General features: G+C 38.9%; 1 protein-coding gene across 1 annotated transcript in view; it reads left to right on the plus strand.

The window, feature by feature from the left end:
- LOC132816742 (PC3-like endoprotease variant B) overlaps nt 1-20,682 on the plus strand; it is an 876,366-nt gene that overhangs the window by 835,682 nt on the left and 20,002 nt on the right. Inside the window, exon 17 of the mRNA XM_060826651.1 lies at nt 12,352-12,481. Within this exon, the coding sequence (XP_060682634.1) occupies nt 12,352-12,481 (130 nt within the window). The remainder of the gene's footprint in view (nt 1-12,351; nt 12,482-20,682) is intronic.

Genomic DNA, 20,682 nt, shown 5'->3' on the forward strand with positions numbered 1-20,682 from the left:
CTGCAATTTGGCAAACCAAGCCTGATGTTAGCCAGCTCCTCCTAAGGGTTCACATGAGCTACTTTGTGATTGTGAATGGAATTGATCACTGTAGGGTCATCTGTAAACAGACCTTCTATGGTATTATAAAAATAGGAATGTAATTATAATGATGCTAGGGCCAATAATGCTGTGTTGAGGAACTTTAATGGTGTCGTCCTGAAGCTGAAATGATGACTACTGTACAAGCACAGTCTTCATATCAGGTATGAGTCCACCCACTGGAGTGTTTTCTCATTGATCTCTCTTTTGCTGTAATACTTCGATGGTATCATTAATTGAGTGCTATTTTACTTTTGAAACCAACTACTTTCACTTCCCTCCAGCATTTGTCTTGTGTGTCCAAGTCTGGATTAAGACTATGGCAAGGCAATCAGTCAAGGGATGCAGATGGAACCCAAGTTTAGCATTGTTGAGATTCTTAGTGGATAAGTGTCAGTTGGTGGCACCATTGATAACTTTTCCATAACTTTGCACTTTACTCATGTTGTAAAGGAGACATTTTCTTCCGTTTTTTTTCCTGACAGTAAGTCCAGCCGCAACTGCCATGTCCTCCACCATGTGTAAGGTAGAGCATGGAGGTAGCTTCCAAATCCCCTAGGAAGATTGGTATCATACCTTGTTCTATTGGCACCAATCTAATTCCCACTGGCCATCCAGCCAACTAAAAAAAAGCAGCCCCATAAGAAATCCTAGTTTGCATGCACAGTGTAGATTGGAGCAGTGAATATATGAATAGTGATGGTAGAGTAGCCAGTTTTATTTTCATGTCATGTTGATCAAGGATATCTTTCACTCTTAGCATTTTCCATTAGATTTGTTGGAATGTTGGACTTACAAGTTGGTACTTAACTATCTTGGCTATGTTGTGAATGCACCTTCTTTGGCCATCAAATTCTGCACTGAAATTCTAGATCAGGGGCAGATATGCATTCATTGCACCACAAGATCTGGAAGTGCAATAATATGCAGTAATTGGTCGCATTAGATTTGGCCAGATTGAGGTTAGGACATACCCAACCAATTTTCCCCATTATTAAGTAAATGCCAGTATCATTTCTGTATTGAAATAGCTTGGCTACAGGAACAGTTCATACATGTTGATACATGTTTTCTGCTCAAGATTTGTGATGCTCTCAGGATCCTCAAGCTTTGCACCATCAAGGTTATTCAATTGCATTCTCCATTGCGACACCTCGGCCAATCAAAGTCAAATAGCCAACCAGTCAGAACCCCTTTCCTCCTGCAGCATCAGTTTTCATATTGATTTGTAACTTAGCATTCTTGCTTTTATGCTGATTAATGCAAGATGGCATGTTTCTTTCCAACAACATTCAGATGATTTGTAACTTCCTGTATATTGATGTAAATTGATTGAGCATTGTCATTTATTTGAAACCTTTAGTGCAAAATCCAGAAGGTTGTTCCATTTGGGATTTTGTCTAAAGAAACATATAAATACATAAGCCATGTCTCTTACATTCACATGTGGGGTTCCACCATGCTGTTTATTGAACCTCTTTCTCTTTATTAGTTGGCTAGTTTACTACTATCCTCGACTGGATTTCATTAGGCTACAGTGCTTTTGTTTGAACTTTTGGTTTGGGCACCATTTAAGTGATCAGTGTCTGCTGTTTTCAGCGTTTGACTTGCAAGTACAGTGCTTTACCACAATGATGCCTCAGTCTGAGGTATATCTCATATTGCTCCTGATGCAGCCTCTGCATACGCTGTGGAATGATCTCTCAAAATCAACTTGTGACCCAATACACCTCTTCAAACGTCTTGCAACTCAGAGTACTCTTAAACCAAGTGCAGTGTTGTGCAAGTTATCAATCAAATTCCATGAGAACAGGTTTTGTGTGTTTAAGGCTATTCTGATATAGCCACTTTCCAGATGTCCATTATTGCACAATTGCGGAATATAGGATCTCACTTTTGCAAAATGTCCTTTATTTTATTTCAAGCAGCTTTCTATCAATAAATGGGCCAATTATGCACTATCTTATTTCAAAGATTACATTTGAAATGCTTCTTCATCCTTCCAAAATGCTCTATTTCTTACAATGCTATCATTTGCTTTCTACAGCATTTGCAATGCTACACATCTTATTCTCTGAACATTTATAATCTCTCTAGGATACCTATTACCAGTTCCATTTCGTAAAGTAGCAACTTCAATTTAGAAAAGCATTTTATGTTTTTTGGTCTTTTATCGAGTTGTAATTCTAAAGCCTTATCAAAGCGTCAGCAGTCAGTGATGCACTACATTATAGTCATAATGAAAGAAGTCCCACAGGTTTCATTTCTCATCCCTCTTTGTTGCAAGACTTCAGAATTTGGAGATTCCCTCATTATATAAGAACATGAGAATTAGGAATAAAACTGGACAGATCTCCTGGCATCAACCTAGAGACTAAAATCACCAAATCCTAATGACCCCATAAAGTCCTCCTGTTGAACTTCTCAGGACTTAAAGCAAAATTGGGAGATTTGTCCTATTCCTTGGATGCTGCCTAACCTGCTGTGCTTTAACCAGCAATACATTTTCAACTGTGATCTCCAGCATCTGCAGACCTCATTTTTTACCCGAAGATTTGACCCACAGGCTGTTTGAGGAAAGCCTGACACAGTCACAGTCACTGAATAATACCTTTTGGACAATGTCTTAGACACTATCATTATTATGCCTTGGTATGTTCTGACCTATTGGAAGTGATTGTTCATTAACAGAGTTCAGGAGAAAGTGAGGACTGTAGATGCTGGAGATCAAAGCTGAATAATGTGTTGCTGGAGAATCGACGTTTCGGGCATAAGCCTAGGAACCCTCCAACCACAAGGGATGAATGCAGATTTCTCCAGCTTCCTCATTTCCTCTTCCCCCACCTTACCAGAGTCCCAACCCTCGGGCTCAGCACCGCCTTCTTGACGTACAATCTTCTTCCCGACCTCTCCGCCCCCACCCCCTCTCCGACCTATCACCCTCACCTTAACCTGCTTCCACCTATCGCATTCCCAACGCCCCTCCCCCAAGTCCCTCCTCCCTACCGTTTATCTTAGCCTGCCTGGCACACCCTCCTCATTCCTGAAGAAGGGCTTATGCCCGAAACTTCGATTCTCCTGCTCCTTGGATGCTGCCTGACCTGCTGCGCTTTTCCAGCAACACATTTTTCAGCTCATTAACAGAGTTTCCCAGGGAGTCCTCAACATTGATTCCAGACCTTACTAAATCTTTATGGCACCAAGTTTAGTTGGGGAGGAGGATACCTACCGCCATTTGCCACCTACTGTCTACCTCAGCTGAGGAAACAATGCTCCTCTTTGTAGGCCACCATTTGCAAGAGCCCTGAGAGTAACAAGGGCATGTGATAGAACATAGAACATAGAAAGATACAGCGCAGTACAGGCCCTTCGGCCCTCGATGTTGCGCCAACCGAATCCTACCTAACCTACACTAGCCCAATAACTTCCAAATGCTTATCCAATGCCCGCTTAAATGACCATAAAGAAGGAGAGTTCACCACTGCTACTGGCAGGGTATTCCATGAACTCACAACCCGCTGTGTAAAGAATCTACCCCTAACATCTGTCCTATACCTACCACCCCTTAATTTAAAGCTGTGTCCCCTAGTAACACCTGACTCCATTAGCGGTAAAAGGTTCTCAGTGTCGACCCTATCTAAACCCCTAATCATCTTATACACCTCTATCAAATCTCCCCTAAACCTTCTCTTCTCCAATGAGAACAGCCCCAAGTGCCTCAGCCTTTCCTCATAAGATTTTCCTACCATTCCAGGCAACATCCTGGTAAACCTCCTCTGCACTCGTTCCAATGCCTCCACATCCTTCCTATAGTATGGCGACCAAAACTGCACACAATACTCCAGATGAGGCCGCACCAGAGTCTTATACAGTTGCAACATGACCTCAGGACTCCGGAACTCAATTCCTCTACCAATAAAGCCCAGTACACCATATGCCTTCCTCACAGCACTATTTACCTGGGTGGCAACTTTCAGAGATCTGTGTACATGGACACCAAGATCCCTCTGCTCATCCACACTACCAAGTAGCCTACCATTAGCCCAGTAATCCATCATCTTGTTACTCCTACCAAAGTGAATGACTTCACACTTAGCTACATTGAATTCCATTTGCCACCTTTCTGCCCAGCTCTGCAACTTATCTATATCCCGCTGTAACCTACCACTTCCTTCCTCACTATCCACAACTCCACCGACTTTTGTGTCATCCGCAAACTTGCTTACCCAGCTTTCAAGCCCTTCCTCTAGATCATTTATAAAGATAACAAAAAGCAATGGTCCCAAGACAGATCCTTGTGGTACACCGCTAGTAACTGCACTCCAAAATGAACTTAGTCCATCAACTACTACCCTCTGTCTCCTTCCAGCCAGCCAATTCCTAATCCAAACCTCTAATGTATCCTCAATGCCATACCTCCGTAGTTTTAGCATTAGCCTACCATGGGGAACCTTATCGAACGCCTTACTAAAATCCATATACACAACATCTACTGCTTTACCCTCGTCCACTTCCTTAGTCACCTTCTCAAAGAACTCAATAAGGTTTGTGAGGCACGACCTGCCCTTCACAAAACCATGCTGGCTATCCTTGATCACGTTATTCCTATCCAGATGTTCATAAATCTTATCCCTTACCATTCTCTCTAAGACTTTGCCCACCACTGAAGTCAGACTCACTGGCCTATAGTTACTAGGGCTATCCCTACTCCCTTTCTTGAACAAGGGGACCACATTCGCTATCCTCCAGTCCTCTGGTACTATTCCCGTTGACAATGACGACATAAAAATCCAGGCCAATGGCTCTGCTATCTCCTCCCTAGCTTCCCATAGGATCCTAGGGTAAATGCCATCAGGCCCAGGAGACTTATCTATTTTCATCCTCTCCAATATTCCCAGAACCTCTTCCCTGCATATTTCCAGGCCATCCATTCTAATCATTTGTGACTCCATATTCACGTCAGCAACAGTGTCCTGTTCCTGAGTGAATACTGATGAAAAGTATTGATTTAGTGTCTCTCCAATCTCCTCCGCCTCCACACACAACTTCCCACTACTATCCTTGACTGGACCGATACCTACCCTAGTCATCCTTTTATTCCTGACATACCTATAGAAAGCCTTTGGGTTTTCCCTAATCCTACCAGCTAAAGACTTTTCATGTCCCCTTCTCGCTTCTCTTAGCTCTCTCTTTAGATTCTTCCTGGCTACCTTATAACTCTCTATCGCCCCAACTGAACCTTCACGCCTCATCTTTACATATGCCGCCTTCTTCCCTTTCACAAGGGATTCCAATTCCTTACTAAACCACGGCTGCCTCACAAGGCCCTTTACACCATGCCTGACTGGTACATACTTATTGAGGACACGTAGTAGCTGCTCCTTGAACAATCCCCACATCTCATTAGTGTTCTTCTCTTGAAGCCTGTTTTTCCAATCCACACATCCTAAGTCATGCCTCACTGCATCATAATTTCCCTGCCCCCAGCTATAACTCTTGCCCTGAGGCGCACACTTATCCCTCTCCATCACTAAAGTAAAAGTCACCGAGTTGTGGTCACTGTCCCCGAAGTGCTCACCTACCTCCAAGTCTAACACCTGGCCTGGTTCATTACCTAGAACCAAATCCAGTATAGCCTCACCTCTTGTTGGCCTGTCTACATATTGTGTCAGGAAACCCTCCTGCACACATTGGACAAACACCGACCCATCTAATGAACTCGAGCTATAGCTCTCCCAGTCAATATCTGGGAAGTTAAAGTCCCCCATAACAACCACCCTGCTACCTTCACTCTTCTCCTGAATCATCCTCGCAATATTATCCTCTACTTCTCTAGGACTATTAGGAGGCCTGTAGAAAACACCTAACAGGGTGACCTCACCTTTCCTATTTCTAACCTCAGCCCGAACTACCTCAGATGGCAAGTCCTCTTCCATCGTCCATTCCACTGCTGTAATACTATCTTTGACAAGTAATGCCACACCTCCCCCTTTTTTACCCCCATGTCTGATCCTACTAAATGATGTAGAACTGTTAGGAGATTTAATGTCCACCACACATAGGATAACTCAGTAGTAATCGTACTGATTGAGTTGGCTGAATCTGAATGGACATATCTACCTGACTGAACATTTGGCAGACAGCAAGGAAACAACAAGAGAAAGAAAAATCCCTCTTGAAAATTGAATTTAACTTTAATTTGTCACCTTATGATTGGGCATATCCCTCACTCTGCCATCAATCCAAAAATTTAATGAGGAGTGCACGGAGATATAAATTGGTTGAGTAAGTGGACAAAAATCTCAGACAGAGTAAAAGGTGGGAATATATAAAATTTCAGCAAGTAAATTAATAAATTCTGTTTTATTACGAGAGAAATTGAACATAAATGTAAGGATGTTGTGTATCAGTTATACAGTTTTAGTGTCCTTCTTTAAGTGTGATGTTAGGTGTGTGAAATATTTTAATGTTATTTATTTTTGTGTTTGAGTTTTAGCAGAAGAGTTTTAGTCTGCGTGCATGAGAAATTTAATGGTTAACTTATCAGTCTTTAATGTGCCATGTTTATTTTTTAAACTAGTACATTAGAGAGATTTCCTATAGAGGTGATGAAAAATTGTTTGTATAGGGAGAGCTTTATGGATGGACAGAGTAAACATAGAAGAGCATTAACCTGCTTTTAGCTTGAAGGATCAGAGATTGATTTATATTTGCTTAGATAAAAAGCCAATAGCTTGCAAACTTCTTTGGTTTCAATTTGCAGAATTCCTGGTTAAAATTTAGTTGGAAGAACACAGTGCTCCTCGAGCAATATATCGGTTGTTCAAATTAGAAGTTATCTCAGTGTAAGGCTTTAGTTTGAAATTCCAAAACCCTGAACACAGAACCTCAGTTCAAAGCTGAAAAAGTAGCAGCTCAGTTGTGTGAATGCTCAAGGAACTGGCTATCAGACTGTCCAGACTGGGAATTGAAAGCAACAGTTAGGTCAAACCCATCCATGTGATAAGAGAAGGGCATGCTCTCTAGTGTTTGAGTAATGTAAAGAAATGCTGTTAGGATGGATGAAATATTGTAGTTTTATTGTGTGTTTTAAAGTATTTTAAATTGTACTTTGTGTTGATAACTTGGTTTGTTTGCTTTCATGTTTTCTTTGACATAATAAACTTCTGTTTTATTCTTAAAACAAGATGTGCAGCATCGTGTTCTCCTGTTTCAGTGAAATGTCAATTTGTTAAATACAACCAAGCAATGCCAGACCTGCCAGATCTGACTTCTTCAGCAATAACATCAGGTGGGATCCTATCAACTGGGGTCCCTTGCAGGATTTGAATTTATTGGAGTTAAAAAGAGGTTGTGCCTTTTAGATTGTAAAGTAGTACATGCACGTGAATATGTGCGCAGAAGAATTGTATTGTGGTGAGCTTTATTGTATGGAATTTAAAGATGCCTTTGAATAGTGGAAAGGGTTTTCTGAAAGTGGAAGACATAACAATGCATTATTTGAAATCTTTGACTAAAGCTAAACCGAGAGTGTTAGCCAAAAAATTGAAGGTAGAAGTTTTAGCAGGATCTCATAATGATGAGGTGCTTCAAGTGATTATCCAACATTTAGAATTAAAAGAACTGAAACATGAAAGTGGGCTGTCACAGCTTGAAATAGCTAAGATGGGGGTAAAAATGAAAAGACTTGGGTTAGAAGATCAACTGAGATTAAAGGTCATGGAGGTTGAGAGAACTTGAAATCAAAAGGGAGAGAAAAGAAAAACATACATGAACTGGTAAAGGAGATGAAATTTAAAAAATAATTCAAACTTCTAAAAAACAAGTAAATTAGAGAATGTGGGTTAATCATGGAACAGCTAAGAACAAAGAAGAGAGGATGTATTAGTTTTAGAGAACATACAGAAATATACCAAAATAGTAAAGGAGTCAGGTTGGAACTAAAAGTGATATAAAGAAATCAACATGCTCCCAGTATAATACATTTGGACACACCAAACCCAATCGCTGGAGGTTAGATGCAGTAGTAGGAATGACTAATCAATCTTCAGAAAAGGGAGCATCTGGGAAGGAAATAGATATTAAAAACTGCAGTGGTAGTACAAAGAAAATACGTTTCCTATGAATGTACTAAACAGAGAGATGGCTTAGGACAAAAAGTCATGAAAATTAATCTTCAAATATTGACAAGAAGAATCATGGAGGCGCTGAATGTTTTATCTCAAATGGGAAGGCATTCCCTTATAACTCTGCATCAAGGAGGTAAACCAATAAAGATATTAAGCCACACTGGAGCAATTCAATCACTGGCCTGATAATACTATTTGTCTTCCAGAGGAACGAATAAAGGAGAAAATATTAATTGTAGGGATTCGTGAAGATTAAAAGCCAGTTTCATTACACTGAGGAAACAGTGACTTGGCAAATGGAGAGGTTATAGTGGGAGTAATTAGGCAAATTTGTACAGAAGGGATTTATTTTAATTTTGGAAGTGGCCTGGCAGGTTTAGGAATTTTGGCTGCAGCAAAGGTGGGCGAACATCCATTGGAGTTAAAAGAAAATAATACAGGAGGAATGTTCCAGATTTTATAACCATGCTATGACTGGATCTCAGGTCTATAGAATTAGACAGAAAGAAAAGCAATCAATGTAATAGAGAAATGATTTGAAAATTCAGTTAATTGGATACAATTTTCAAAAAGTTACTGAAAAATAATAAGACATAAGACCATAAGATATAGGAGTGGAAGTAAGACCATTTGGCCCATCGAGTCCACTCTACCATTCCATCATAGCTGATGGGCATTTCAACTCTACTTATCCGCACTCTCCCTATAGCCCTTAATTCCTTGTGAGATCAAGAATTTATCAATCTCTGCCTTGAAGACATTTAATATCCCAACCTCCATTGCGCTCCATGGCAATGAATTCCACAGGCCCACCAGTCTCTGGCTGAAGAAATGTCTCCTCATTTCTGTTCTAAATTCTAAGGCTGTGCCCACAGGTCCTAATCTCCCTGACTACCAGAAACAAATTCCCAGCATCTTCCCTTTCTAAGCCATGCAATATCTTGCAAGTTTCTATTAGCTCTCCTCTCAACCTTCTAAACTCTAATGAATACAATCCTAGGATCCTCAGCTGTTTATCGTATGTTAGGCCTACCATTCCAGGGATCATCCGTGTGAATCTCCACTGGACACGCTTCAGTGCCAGTATGTCCTTCATGAGGTGGGGATCCAGAATTGGATACAGTATTCTAAATAGGGCCTAACTAGAGTTTTATAAAGTCTCAATAGCACATCACTGCTTTTATATTCCAAGCCTCTTGAGATGGATGAAGATAAAGAGAATGAGGTTGATTTGTTTAGCACATCTTCTTTAATAGAAATGCCACAAATTAATTTGATGCAGAAGAAACAGTGGTGCAACAAGTCATGGTTTCATCTGAATATCATAATTACATTTTAGGAGTGACCTAAAACATTTCAATGACAGTTCACTTAAATATTAGGAAAACACAGGTTAAAATATTGAAATATTTTTATTGGTTAGGATTACAGAAAGACATCATCAAATTCTGCTAGTCAAGCCATCTACGTCAACTGGTGGGAAAACTTCAACCCTCAATTAAAATTGTACATTTAATTTTGATACCAGCACTTGAAGATCTGTTCAACTGCAAGGAAAGCTAAAAAGGCTAAAGTTTGTGATTTTGTTGCTACAGACTAGGTTTTAGTGTTGTTACCTATGTCTAGGGTCCATTAAACTCGAAGTTCAGTGAATGTTAGTAAATCCTACAAAAACTCAGTGATGTGCAGAATGTAGCGAGTAGACACAAGAAATAATCAGCAAATGTGGCATGTTAGAAATGTTAGCTATTATGACAGGAATGCTGGCTATGGAAAAAATGTACAGTAAGACTGAAAGAAGTAGACAGTGAAATGGAACTATCAGAACAATTGGAGAATAAATCAGCATTTGAAAAAAAATGACCATCCAACAATCAGATTGGATAGTATGAAGATGGTTAAAAGGTTAGATTACATTGCTAAAGTAATATTGGCCCTTATTTCAATGGGGTTGGAGTGTAAGAGTAGGCAAGTCTTATTGGAACATTACAAAGTGCTGATGAGGCCAGATCCGGAGCACTGTGACTAGTTTTAGTCTCCTTATTTAAGTAAACACATCATTTAATTGGAGGCAGTTCAAGAAAAGGTTCAAGAAAAGAATGACCCCTGGTATGGAGGGATTGTCATGTGAGCAAATGCTAAATAGGTTGGGATTCTACTCACTGGAATTTAGACGAATGGGAGGTGATCTCACTGAAACATCTCGGATTCTTAAGGGTCTTGACAGGGTAAATGCTAAGAGGGTGTTTCCTCTCATTTGAGAGTCTGGGCCTGGAGGACATAGTCTTCAAATAAAGTGGTGCCAATTTAAGACTGAAATGAAAAGGGATTTCTTCTCTCAGAGGGGTTGTGTCTTTGAAAATCCTTTCCACAGAGAGCTGCGTATTTAAGCCTGAGATAGATTTTTGATTAGTCGGTGAATCAAAGGTTAACAGGAAAAGGCAGGAAATGGAAATGAGGAATGTCAGACCAGCCATGATCCTATGGAATGGTGGAACAGGCACAAGGGACTGAACAGCCTACACCTGCTCCTTTTTTAATTCATTGTGGCATATGGGGACATCACAAGCTGGCCAGCATTTATTGTCTATCCCTGGTTGTCCTTGAGAAGCTGTTGTAGTCCACCTGCTGTGGGTTGACCCACAATGCCATTAGGAAGGACTTCCAGGTTTATGACCCAGTGACTGTGAAAGAATGGCAATATATTTCCAAGTCAAAATGGAGAGCGGCTTGGAAGGGAGCCTGCAGGTGGTAGTGTTCCCATGGATCTGTTCTCCCTATCCTTCTAACCGGACCAGAATCATATTTATCTTCCAGAAGGCTATCAAAGTGACATACAGGGGTTATTACAGAATTATAAATCAATTTGTGGGAATAGCAAGTTTGACATTCAGATGGAAATACATTACTTACAAAATGACACCTCACAGACTCAGTCCAGAGAGATTATTTTAAATGAGTGAAGCAACAGGGTTCAGGATGGACAATGATATTACAGAACTAAGTTATAATAGCTGAATCCTACCTTTAGTAATGGTGCCAAAAACAGATGAGTCATGCAATTTTATGTTGATATTTGCAAAATCAACATGGTAACAAAAGCAGTCTCATATCCAGTTCTGAAATTGGAGAACTATATTTGAATGAATTGGGCACACATGATTCGCCTCCCCCTGCTCCTAATTCATAAGTTCATATCAGCAATGACAGGGGAGCCCTGCACATCAGATCAAAAGACAAGTTTCAAGAATTTGCAATCATCTTCAACCAGAAGTGCCAAGAGTATGAGGATTGGCTAGCTAACTACCTTGCTGCTGCAGTTAAGCCTCTGTATCCAGGTACATGCATGAAAATCTTGCTGTAGACCTTCTTTGCCTAGTCAACTAACTCTGTATATTTTTGGAGACACATTCCTTCAGCCCATCCACAGGGAAGCTGAATTTTGACGTGGTCCTCACTATTGATACTGTATGGCCAATGATGTGTCAAAGAAGCTAAGTGCTGCTCAGCAATGTTATGCCTTCTTTTCTCTCATTTCTAGCTAACTTTGGAGATTTACTACACCTAAATTCAGGTCCTCATATCCTCAAGTTACTTTAAATAATTACGCTATCATAAATTTGCAGCAGATCGTTGTTATACTCGATTACTGCCTTTGCTCAGAAAGCCTGGAAGTTGGACTAGTTGCAGTGGCTGAATCAAAAAGCCAACAAGGGTAGCTCTACCAAACTCCTAGAATTCCTCATAATCTGTCATATTCTCAAATGTAAACTTAACTTTTATTCTCTGAAGTTGCCTCTTTAATGCATAGGACACAGAGTACTAAATCCCAGTTTTAGTGTAATTTAGTCATTAACTTTTGATTTATTAAGTTTTTTCTTAGTTTATCAATGTTGATTATGAAATTTGTCTTCGTTCTTACTTTATATAAATTATTTATACTATCAGGTTGTAGGAAGTCTTTGTCTTATGAACTGTGATCAGTGGAAATTGAATTCAGACTACTGAAACACACAGAAATCTTAGAATTAGAAGCCTTTGTCTTGTCAGTCTGAGATAGATTTTAACCCAGTTTTCAAGTTAAAAAAGACAAATGTCAAACTCACTGTGGTTATTCTATAAATTTTATTTTTTCTTTCAGATTACAGATCACGCCAATACTGTTGAAACTTGTGAGAGAAAAAAGGGTGAAACAACATCAGGATATATCACTAGGTTTCAGCTGACACTCTGGGGAACCTACAAGATTGAGCTCCCCAAAAGGGAAAAAAGTACGTAAATCTTAAAATGTCTGCAATATTGGAGAGATAACAATACAAAGAGTTTTAGTACAAGATTTGAATGCTAAGCAAAGTACTGTATATATATTCTGTAGTGATGCCTAGTACTAGAGCGTTTTATAAATGGAGGCATCATTTCCACATCCACCCTGTCATGACCCTTCAGGAATTTATATATTTTAATCAAGGAGAAAGGGAGGACTACAGATGCTGGAGATCAGAGTCGAGACTATGGTGCCAGAAAAGCACAGCAGGTCAGACAGCATCCGTGGAGCAGGAGAATCAATGTCTTGGACATAAGCCCTCCATCAGGAATGTTCCTGATGAAGGGCTTATGCCTGAAACATCGATTTTCCTGCTCCTCAGATGCTGTCTGACCTGTTGTGCTTTCCAGCGCCACACTTTTCGACTCTATATTTTAATCAAGTCATGTTTACTTTTCTAAACTCCAGCAGAAACAAGCCTAATGTGTCCAACTTCCTGAATTAGATAACCCACTCATTCCAGATATTAATCTAGTAAACATTCTTTGAACTGCCCCCAACATAGTTACATCTTTGCTTAGAGGAAGTACTTGAGATACAGTCTCACTAGTGTCTGTTGACTGAAGCACTACCTCTCCACATTTGTATTCAATTTCCCTCATCATAATGATAGCATTTCATTAATTTTCCTAATTTCTTGCTGTACTTACATATTTATCTTTTGTAAATCGTTCACCGGGATACCCAGAACCTTCTGCAGCTTAGGGTTCTGCAATATCTCACCATTTATAAGCATGCCTTTTTTCCTGCTAAAAACCACAATTTCACATTATCACACATTAGATTCCATTTACCACATGTTTGTCTACTCACTCTAACTATACCTATCTGCACTTTCATTATGTCCTCTTCACAACTTCCTTTCCTGTTTTCAGCAAATTTGTCAACCATATTTTTGGTCCCTTCATTCAAGCAACTTTTATAAATTGTAAACATTTGATGTTCCAGCACCAATCATTCAGACATATCACTCATTTTATGTTGCCAATGTGAAAAAGACCCATTTACAAACAATCTCTGCTTTCTGTTAGCTATAACCTTCTGTCCATGCCAGCATGCTCGTTCCTGTACCACAAGCTTTTACTTTTTCCCATAGCTTTTGAATGGAACGTTATCAAATTCTTTTCAGAAATCTAAGTATAGAATATCCACCAGTGTCCCTTTCTTCACAACACATGCTACCTCCTCAAAGAACTTAAATAGATTGGTCAGATACAATATCGTAAAACCATGTTGACTGTCTCTGGTTACCTTGAACATATCCAAGTGCCCTACTATAATGTCTTTAATAATAGCTTCTAATGTGAAGCTGATAAGCCTGTCATTTCCTGCCTTCTGCCTGTCTCCCTTTTTGGACAGATCAGATATATTTGTTATCTTTGAATTTAATAGAATTGCTCCCAAATCAAGAGACTGTTGTAAAATAAAAACTAATGCATAATCCATCTCACCCATCACTTCTTACAAGATCCTGGATAAAATTGATGCAGGATGTGGGAACCTGTCAGCCGACAGCTCAAATAAGTTACTCAGTACAAATTTTCTAGTGATTTTAACTTTGCTGAGTTTTTCCCACTCTTCCATTTTCAGATTTATTGCTGCTTCTGAGTCATTACCCATGTCCTCAAAATTGAAAACTGATGCAAAATCAATTCACCTGGCTTTTCCTTGTTTTCCATTATCAGTTCTCTAGCCTCAATTTCTGTTGGCCCAATACTCACTTTGTTAGCTCTACTCTTCATTAAAAACTCTCACTATCTATTTTTAAAGTTCTGACTAGCCTCCTCTCATAATCTAATGTTTCTCTCTTCTTTAACTTTTTGGTCATTTTTAATTTTTTAATATTCTGTCCAACCTTTTAACTTCCCAGCTGCATTTTCACCATTATTTGCTTTTTCTTTAAGTTTATTATGTTTACTTCACTGTCTCTTTTGATCTCTCCTAATCTGCCAATTTACTTTAGTCAGCTCTGTTTTCATGCTCACACAAATGCCCTTATCTAAATTTTTAAAATTCACTCCTCTCTGCCTCAATTCATAATAATTCATATTATGACTGCTGCTATGTAGGGATACCTTCACAACGTGATCATTTATTAATCCATCTCGTTGCACAAGATTCACTCTAATGTAGCCTGCTCTTTGGTTAGCTCCAGAACATGCTGTAATGAGAAACAATCATGAAGAAACTCTTATGAATTCCTCACCTAGGCTACCTTTGCCACTTGACTTTTCCAGTTGATTTGTAGGTTAAAATCTCCTGTGATTATTGACATGCCTTTCCAACAAGTTCTCATTCATGCTGCTCTCTACCATGTCATTTTTGTTAGGTTCTATTCTGTTTAAGACAGCATGTAAGATTTAAGTCCAATCCAATGTTTGTTTCTAGTCCTTGCTCTCACACAAAGATTAGATTAGATTACTTACAGTGTGGAAACAGGCCCTTCGGCCCAATAAGTCCACACCGACCCACCGAAGCGCAACCCACCCAGACCCATTCCCTTACATTTACCCCTTCACCTAACATTATGGGCAATTTAGCATGACAAATTCATCTAACCCGCACATCTTTGGATTGTGGGAGGAAATCGGAGCACCCGGAGGAAACCCACACAGGCACGGGCAGAATGTGCAAACTCCACACTGTCAGTCACTTGAGGCAGGCACTGAACCCGGGTCTCTGGCGCTGTGAGACAGCAGTGCTAACCACTGTGCCACTGTGCTGCCCATTTTTTTTAATGTTTCCCCCCCCCCACCAACCCACCCTCTACACTTGGCACCTTCCCCTGCCACCACACCAGGTGTAAAATCTGCACTCACAACTGGCCCCTCGCCTCTATCCAAGGCCCTAAAAGATCATTTCAAATCTATTCAAATCCAAAGACAGTAAGATAAACAAACACAATTAAGGAATAAATCAAATGGGAAAAATAAATGAGATGTAACTGGCCATGTCACTTAAGCAATCTCTACAATATGTAACATCACCAACATATAGATTTATATCTTGCCTGGTTTCTGATGCAAATAGCTTCCAGTAGGCTCTGAGGCATATTCACTTAATTCTTATAACTAAGATTCTATTTTCTAAACTTTCAACAAGATGATACTGAGAGGACAACCAGAGAGCAATCAGACCCTATCCTGTAGCATTTGCAGGCACAATCCTTCCAACCTGAATACATTTTAACACAAACAGTTCATTCTCTGGCCTCTCCTTGTCAGACTGACCACCTTCTTGTAAGGTTCCAATAAACATACAGCATCACCATTTTCTTGAGCATAAGGTTACTCTATAGTTGGAGCATCTATAGACTTTTTAACAAGAATTAAGCTGCAATTAACTTTCAGACCTAGCTTTATAAGCAAATAATAGCTTCTTGTTTTTTTTAAAAACAAGCTGCTGCTACCAAACCAAAAATTATAAGAAGGATAAAATAACATGATGAAAAATCAGTGAAGGTTCCAATACAGTAATTATTGCTCTCTATTCCAGCACAGGGCTAGATACAGTATGGTTGCACTAGCATCACATTTTGTAATGGGTAGAAGTCACTAATGTGCAATGAAAACTGAATCCACAATAATGAATTTTGACTTTTATTTTATATCTCTTGTATTTTAAGTAATTATGTATTTATTCATGTAAGTAAGAGAAATGCAAGCAGCCGACGGCATCTATTCAACTTCAAATGCTATTGGCATGATAGTGCAAGCAAAATGTGGTACAGCATCAATAAGATCTAAATAGGACCCGGATGTGGAGAGTCAAGAGATTATAAAAGATCAATCACATGAATCAAGATGGTCTGTGCATCACTTAAAGAGAAATGGAGGAGCAAGTATGCAAACAAATTCACTAACTCAGTATTTATAGGAAATTTCAGCAGTACAAAAATTAAATGGCCAGAAGAGGTGTGAAAAAGGGATAAAGGAATAGAATTCCTACAATTCAGGAAGGACTTCTCTATGACTCACCATGTCGAAATCCAATATGGGAGAATGAATCAGAGAAGTCAAAATAGGGAAACATCAAGTCAATAGTGAATGTAATATAATATGATTTAAGATAATAATTGCATAGAACATAACCGTTAGAGAGGCTAAGGTTTTGGATTGGAAGAAATTTGATTTTAAGGAGCAGTTAAAATAATTTGGGGTACCTAACAACTATATTAGCAAATCCAGTTCAAAGAGGAATGGGAAACATTTGAAATGGTGTTCAACAGAATCAAGGGAAACTATACTTGACCAAATAACAAGAACAAGTTAAATACTAATGAAACATAATGGATTGATAAGGACATTAGGGCAAAAATAAAGGATAAAGTACATAACAGTAACAAGGGGGTTCTGAGGAAAGGCCACTGAACCTGAAATGTTAACTCTGACTTCTCTCCACAGATGCTGTCAGAACTCCTGAGCCTTTCCCAGCAATTATTGCTTTTGTTTCTGATTTCTAGTCTCTGCAGTTCTTCTGGTTTTTATTTAGTAACAAAGGGGAATACATAAAGATGAGGAGAGAAGTCAAAAAGAAGTTAGGAAACAGGAACAGTTAAACTTAATTATCAAGTAACATAAAACTAAATTGTGAAATATTCTAAATGCATGGAAATAAAGTAAAAGGGAATTAAGGATGAAAATTAGGCCACTAGGGGCTGGATAGGAGGCAGTCATAACAAAGTGGCAGAGATATTAGAAGATTATTTTGCTCCATTATTTACTAGGGAGACAGATGAGCCTGACATGAAATCAGAATATGAGATTAGAAATGATGTAGCTACATTTAAAGTTGAAGAAGAAGAAACATTAAATAAATGAATTAATTTCATTTTAAGAAGTTAAAACCCTTGCTCAGAATGAATTGTATCCGTGTATTTTTTTAAAACAATCCTTAGGAAAAGGTAGCAGAAGCACTATTACACATACTGAATTATTCATTAGATAAAGGTATTTTGCTGAAGAACAGGCAAGCAGCTAAAATTACACTTATATTTAAGAAGGAAGGTAGAATTGTCAGCTTTATGTAAGGAATAGGTTAAAATATGGAATCCTCTAAAAAAGAAAGCAAAAAATCATCCAGAAACCAAGATATAATAAAGTCAATGCAATAGCGAATAAATTGATTTTAAAAGGGAATCACTTACTTGACTAATCTCATTTAATTCTTTGAGAAAGCAACAGAGAATAAACAAAGCTGATGCAATGACTTAAAAACTGCACATTTTGATTCATGGGACACTTCACCTGTATTGGGAAAAGAGGGAGCTGTTCTACTGAGATGGGTGCTATCTTGATCAGCTGGGAGCAACATCAGCAAACTGTATAATTCGGACTATGGATAGAACTTTAAAAGAAAGATGAAGGGAAATTTAGAAATCTAAAGAGGGAAGTCGAGGCAATCTGGCAATGTAGCAACAAAAGCAAAAATGTGTTTTAATAGTACTTACAAATGTGTTACAATGAGGTGAGTAGATCCTTAGAGACTCCCTTGCATGGGAAAATATCATAAACAATAGGAAATTGTAGATATGTTGAACAAGTATTTTTGGGCTGTGCTTTACCAGTCTCATGGTGACAAACTTGACAACATAACAACTGAAAGAATGAAGGAAGTCATGTTGGACTGCTTCCCAATGCATTTCTACCACCTAAGAACTTCACCCAGTGTCCTCTGGGGTGGCACAGTAGCTCAGTGGTTAGCACTGCTGCTTCACAGTGCCAGGGACCTGGGTTCAATTCCAACCTCGGGTGATCACCTGTGTGGAGTTTGCACATTCTCCCTGTGCCTGTGTAGGCTTCTGCCAGTTTCTTTCCATAGCCCAAAGATGTGCAGGTTAGGTGGATTGGTCATAGTGTTCAGGGATGTGTAGGTTAGGTGCAGTAGCCAGATTAACTTCCCAATTCACAGAGGACAGCAACCAATTAGCATGTGGAAAATCTCAACTGGGAGCACTTTTCGAGCTTGCTGACATTTTGCCAACAGCAGAGTACTCTTCCATCCAACCCTCACTTTCCATCATATATGGAAGCTGCTGGGAATGTCAATAGGTAATCCTATCCAGAGGATTTGTGTCCTGATAAAACTTTACTTAGTGGCCAAGACCAATCCAGCAGAGAGACATATACTCCACCCCACTGGATTAATCATTCCAGACTCTGTTTTCTTGATTTACTGCTGTGCAGTCGAGCTCCATATTGCGGCAGCCTTGTGGGTTTCTGACTTGCACCAAGCATACCCACTTGTCCCAATTGGCCTGTCTGAGATCCTGAACTATTGATCCTCTGACACAATAGTATTGATAGTCCACGCACTGTCCTTAACATGGCACTCAATGCAAAGGCAGTAGTTAGAACCTTGTTTCCAAGAATATTGCTTTCCCAGTCTCAATCCAAGCAATTATAGGTTCAAACTCATTTGGGGTCCCAAAGTCTGCAGCAAAATCCACACTTAATATCTGTTTTCATGGTTAAAAGGCCGAATTGCAGTCTAGATAGGATATAATAATATGACTTCAACAGAGAAAATATACTGGCAAAACTTGAGGAATTAAAAACCAGCAAATACCTTGAATATGAAGTCTTACATTCACAAGTTCCAAAACAAAATCTCCAGAGATAATGGTTATGATTTTCCAAAATTCTGTTGATTCTAATGTATCCTAGCAGCTAGCAAATGTAATACTACTATTCAAGAAAGGAGGGAGAGAGAGAAGATAAGGTAATAAAAGCCTGTTTGCATCATTTCAGTCATTAGGAAAATGCTTGAATCGATTATTAAAGATGATTTAACAAAGTATCTAGAAATTCTTAGTGTGATTTGATAGTGCCATGTAATTTTGTGAAAGGGAAATTGTGTTTTATAATTTTTTGAGAAGTAACTAATAGGATAGATAAAGGGAAGCCAGCCAATGCAGTGAATTTGGATTTCCAAATTATGTTTGATAACTTAGAAAATATTAACATACAAATAAGGACTTAGTGAATTGGTGGTAATAGATGGCAATTTGATTAACAGGCAGGAGGCAGAGATTTGGTGTAAATGAAGAATTTGAAAGTTGTCAGGCTGTAACCAATATAGTACCACAAAATCCCTGATAGTGCCGCAACCATTTACAAATTATGTTAATGGTTTGACAAAGAGACTAAGATTAATGTATCCAAGTTTATTGGTGATCCATAACTAGGTAGGAGTTTAGCCAATGAAGAGAACATTAAGAGAATGTAAAGACTTATAGACAGGTTGAGTGAGTGAACGACAGAGTTACAGATTGATTATAATGTAGGAAAGAGAGTTTATTCATTTTGGTGGTTAAAAATAGAAAAAACCTTTTTGAAAGGTGTGAAAATTGTAAATGGCACTGTTTATGGAGACTTAGGTGTATTCATATAGAGAACACAGGTAATTAATAAGCAGTCCCAGCAAACAGTTAGGAAGGCAAATGGAATTTTGCTCTTTATTGCAAGGAGACTGGAGCACAAGATAGGAAGTTTTGATATAATTTTATAAGGCCTGTGGGGAGATCACACCTGATGTACTAGATGGATATACTTACTTTGCATGTGCTGCAGGGCAGGCTCACAAGATACATAGCTGGAATGGCAGTTTGTGTAAATTTGGCCAATATCCTCTGGAATTTAGAAGAATAAGATATGGTATCATTGAAGTATTCAGGATTCTGACTGGATCAGCAGGACAGACACTGAGAGGTTGTTGAAACTAGAACGAGGTGCCACAGTCTCAGGATAAGGTGGACCATCTGGAACTGGAGTGACAGGATACTTCTTCATCGTAAGGGTTGCAAATCTTGAAAAATTCACAACTCCAGACACTTGGGAGATTCTTCATGATAGAGTATTGTCAAAATTGTCAGAATTTTGTTTATCAGATGATATGAGGAGAAAATTGAAAAGTAGAGTTTGGTAGACATATTGAAAGATGCAAAGAGCTTTATATTCTACTAATATTTTGTATTCTTGCATGTAATTTTTAGCTGTATTTCAAAAAAGGCTCTTGATATTAAATAAAGCCAAAGTATGTAGATTTAAGTGACAAGCAGCAGAATGCATGGCAGGAAATAGAGCATAGAAATACATATGTCCGGTGAAAAATAATGTACTGCAAATATGTGCTGGGATCACCAAAAGC

The sequence above is a fragment of the Hemiscyllium ocellatum genome, chromosome 6 (assembly GCF_020745735.1).
Source record: "Hemiscyllium ocellatum isolate sHemOce1 chromosome 6, sHemOce1.pat.X.cur, whole genome shotgun sequence".
Classification (NCBI taxonomy): domain Eukaryota; kingdom Metazoa; phylum Chordata; class Chondrichthyes; order Orectolobiformes; family Hemiscylliidae; genus Hemiscyllium; species Hemiscyllium ocellatum.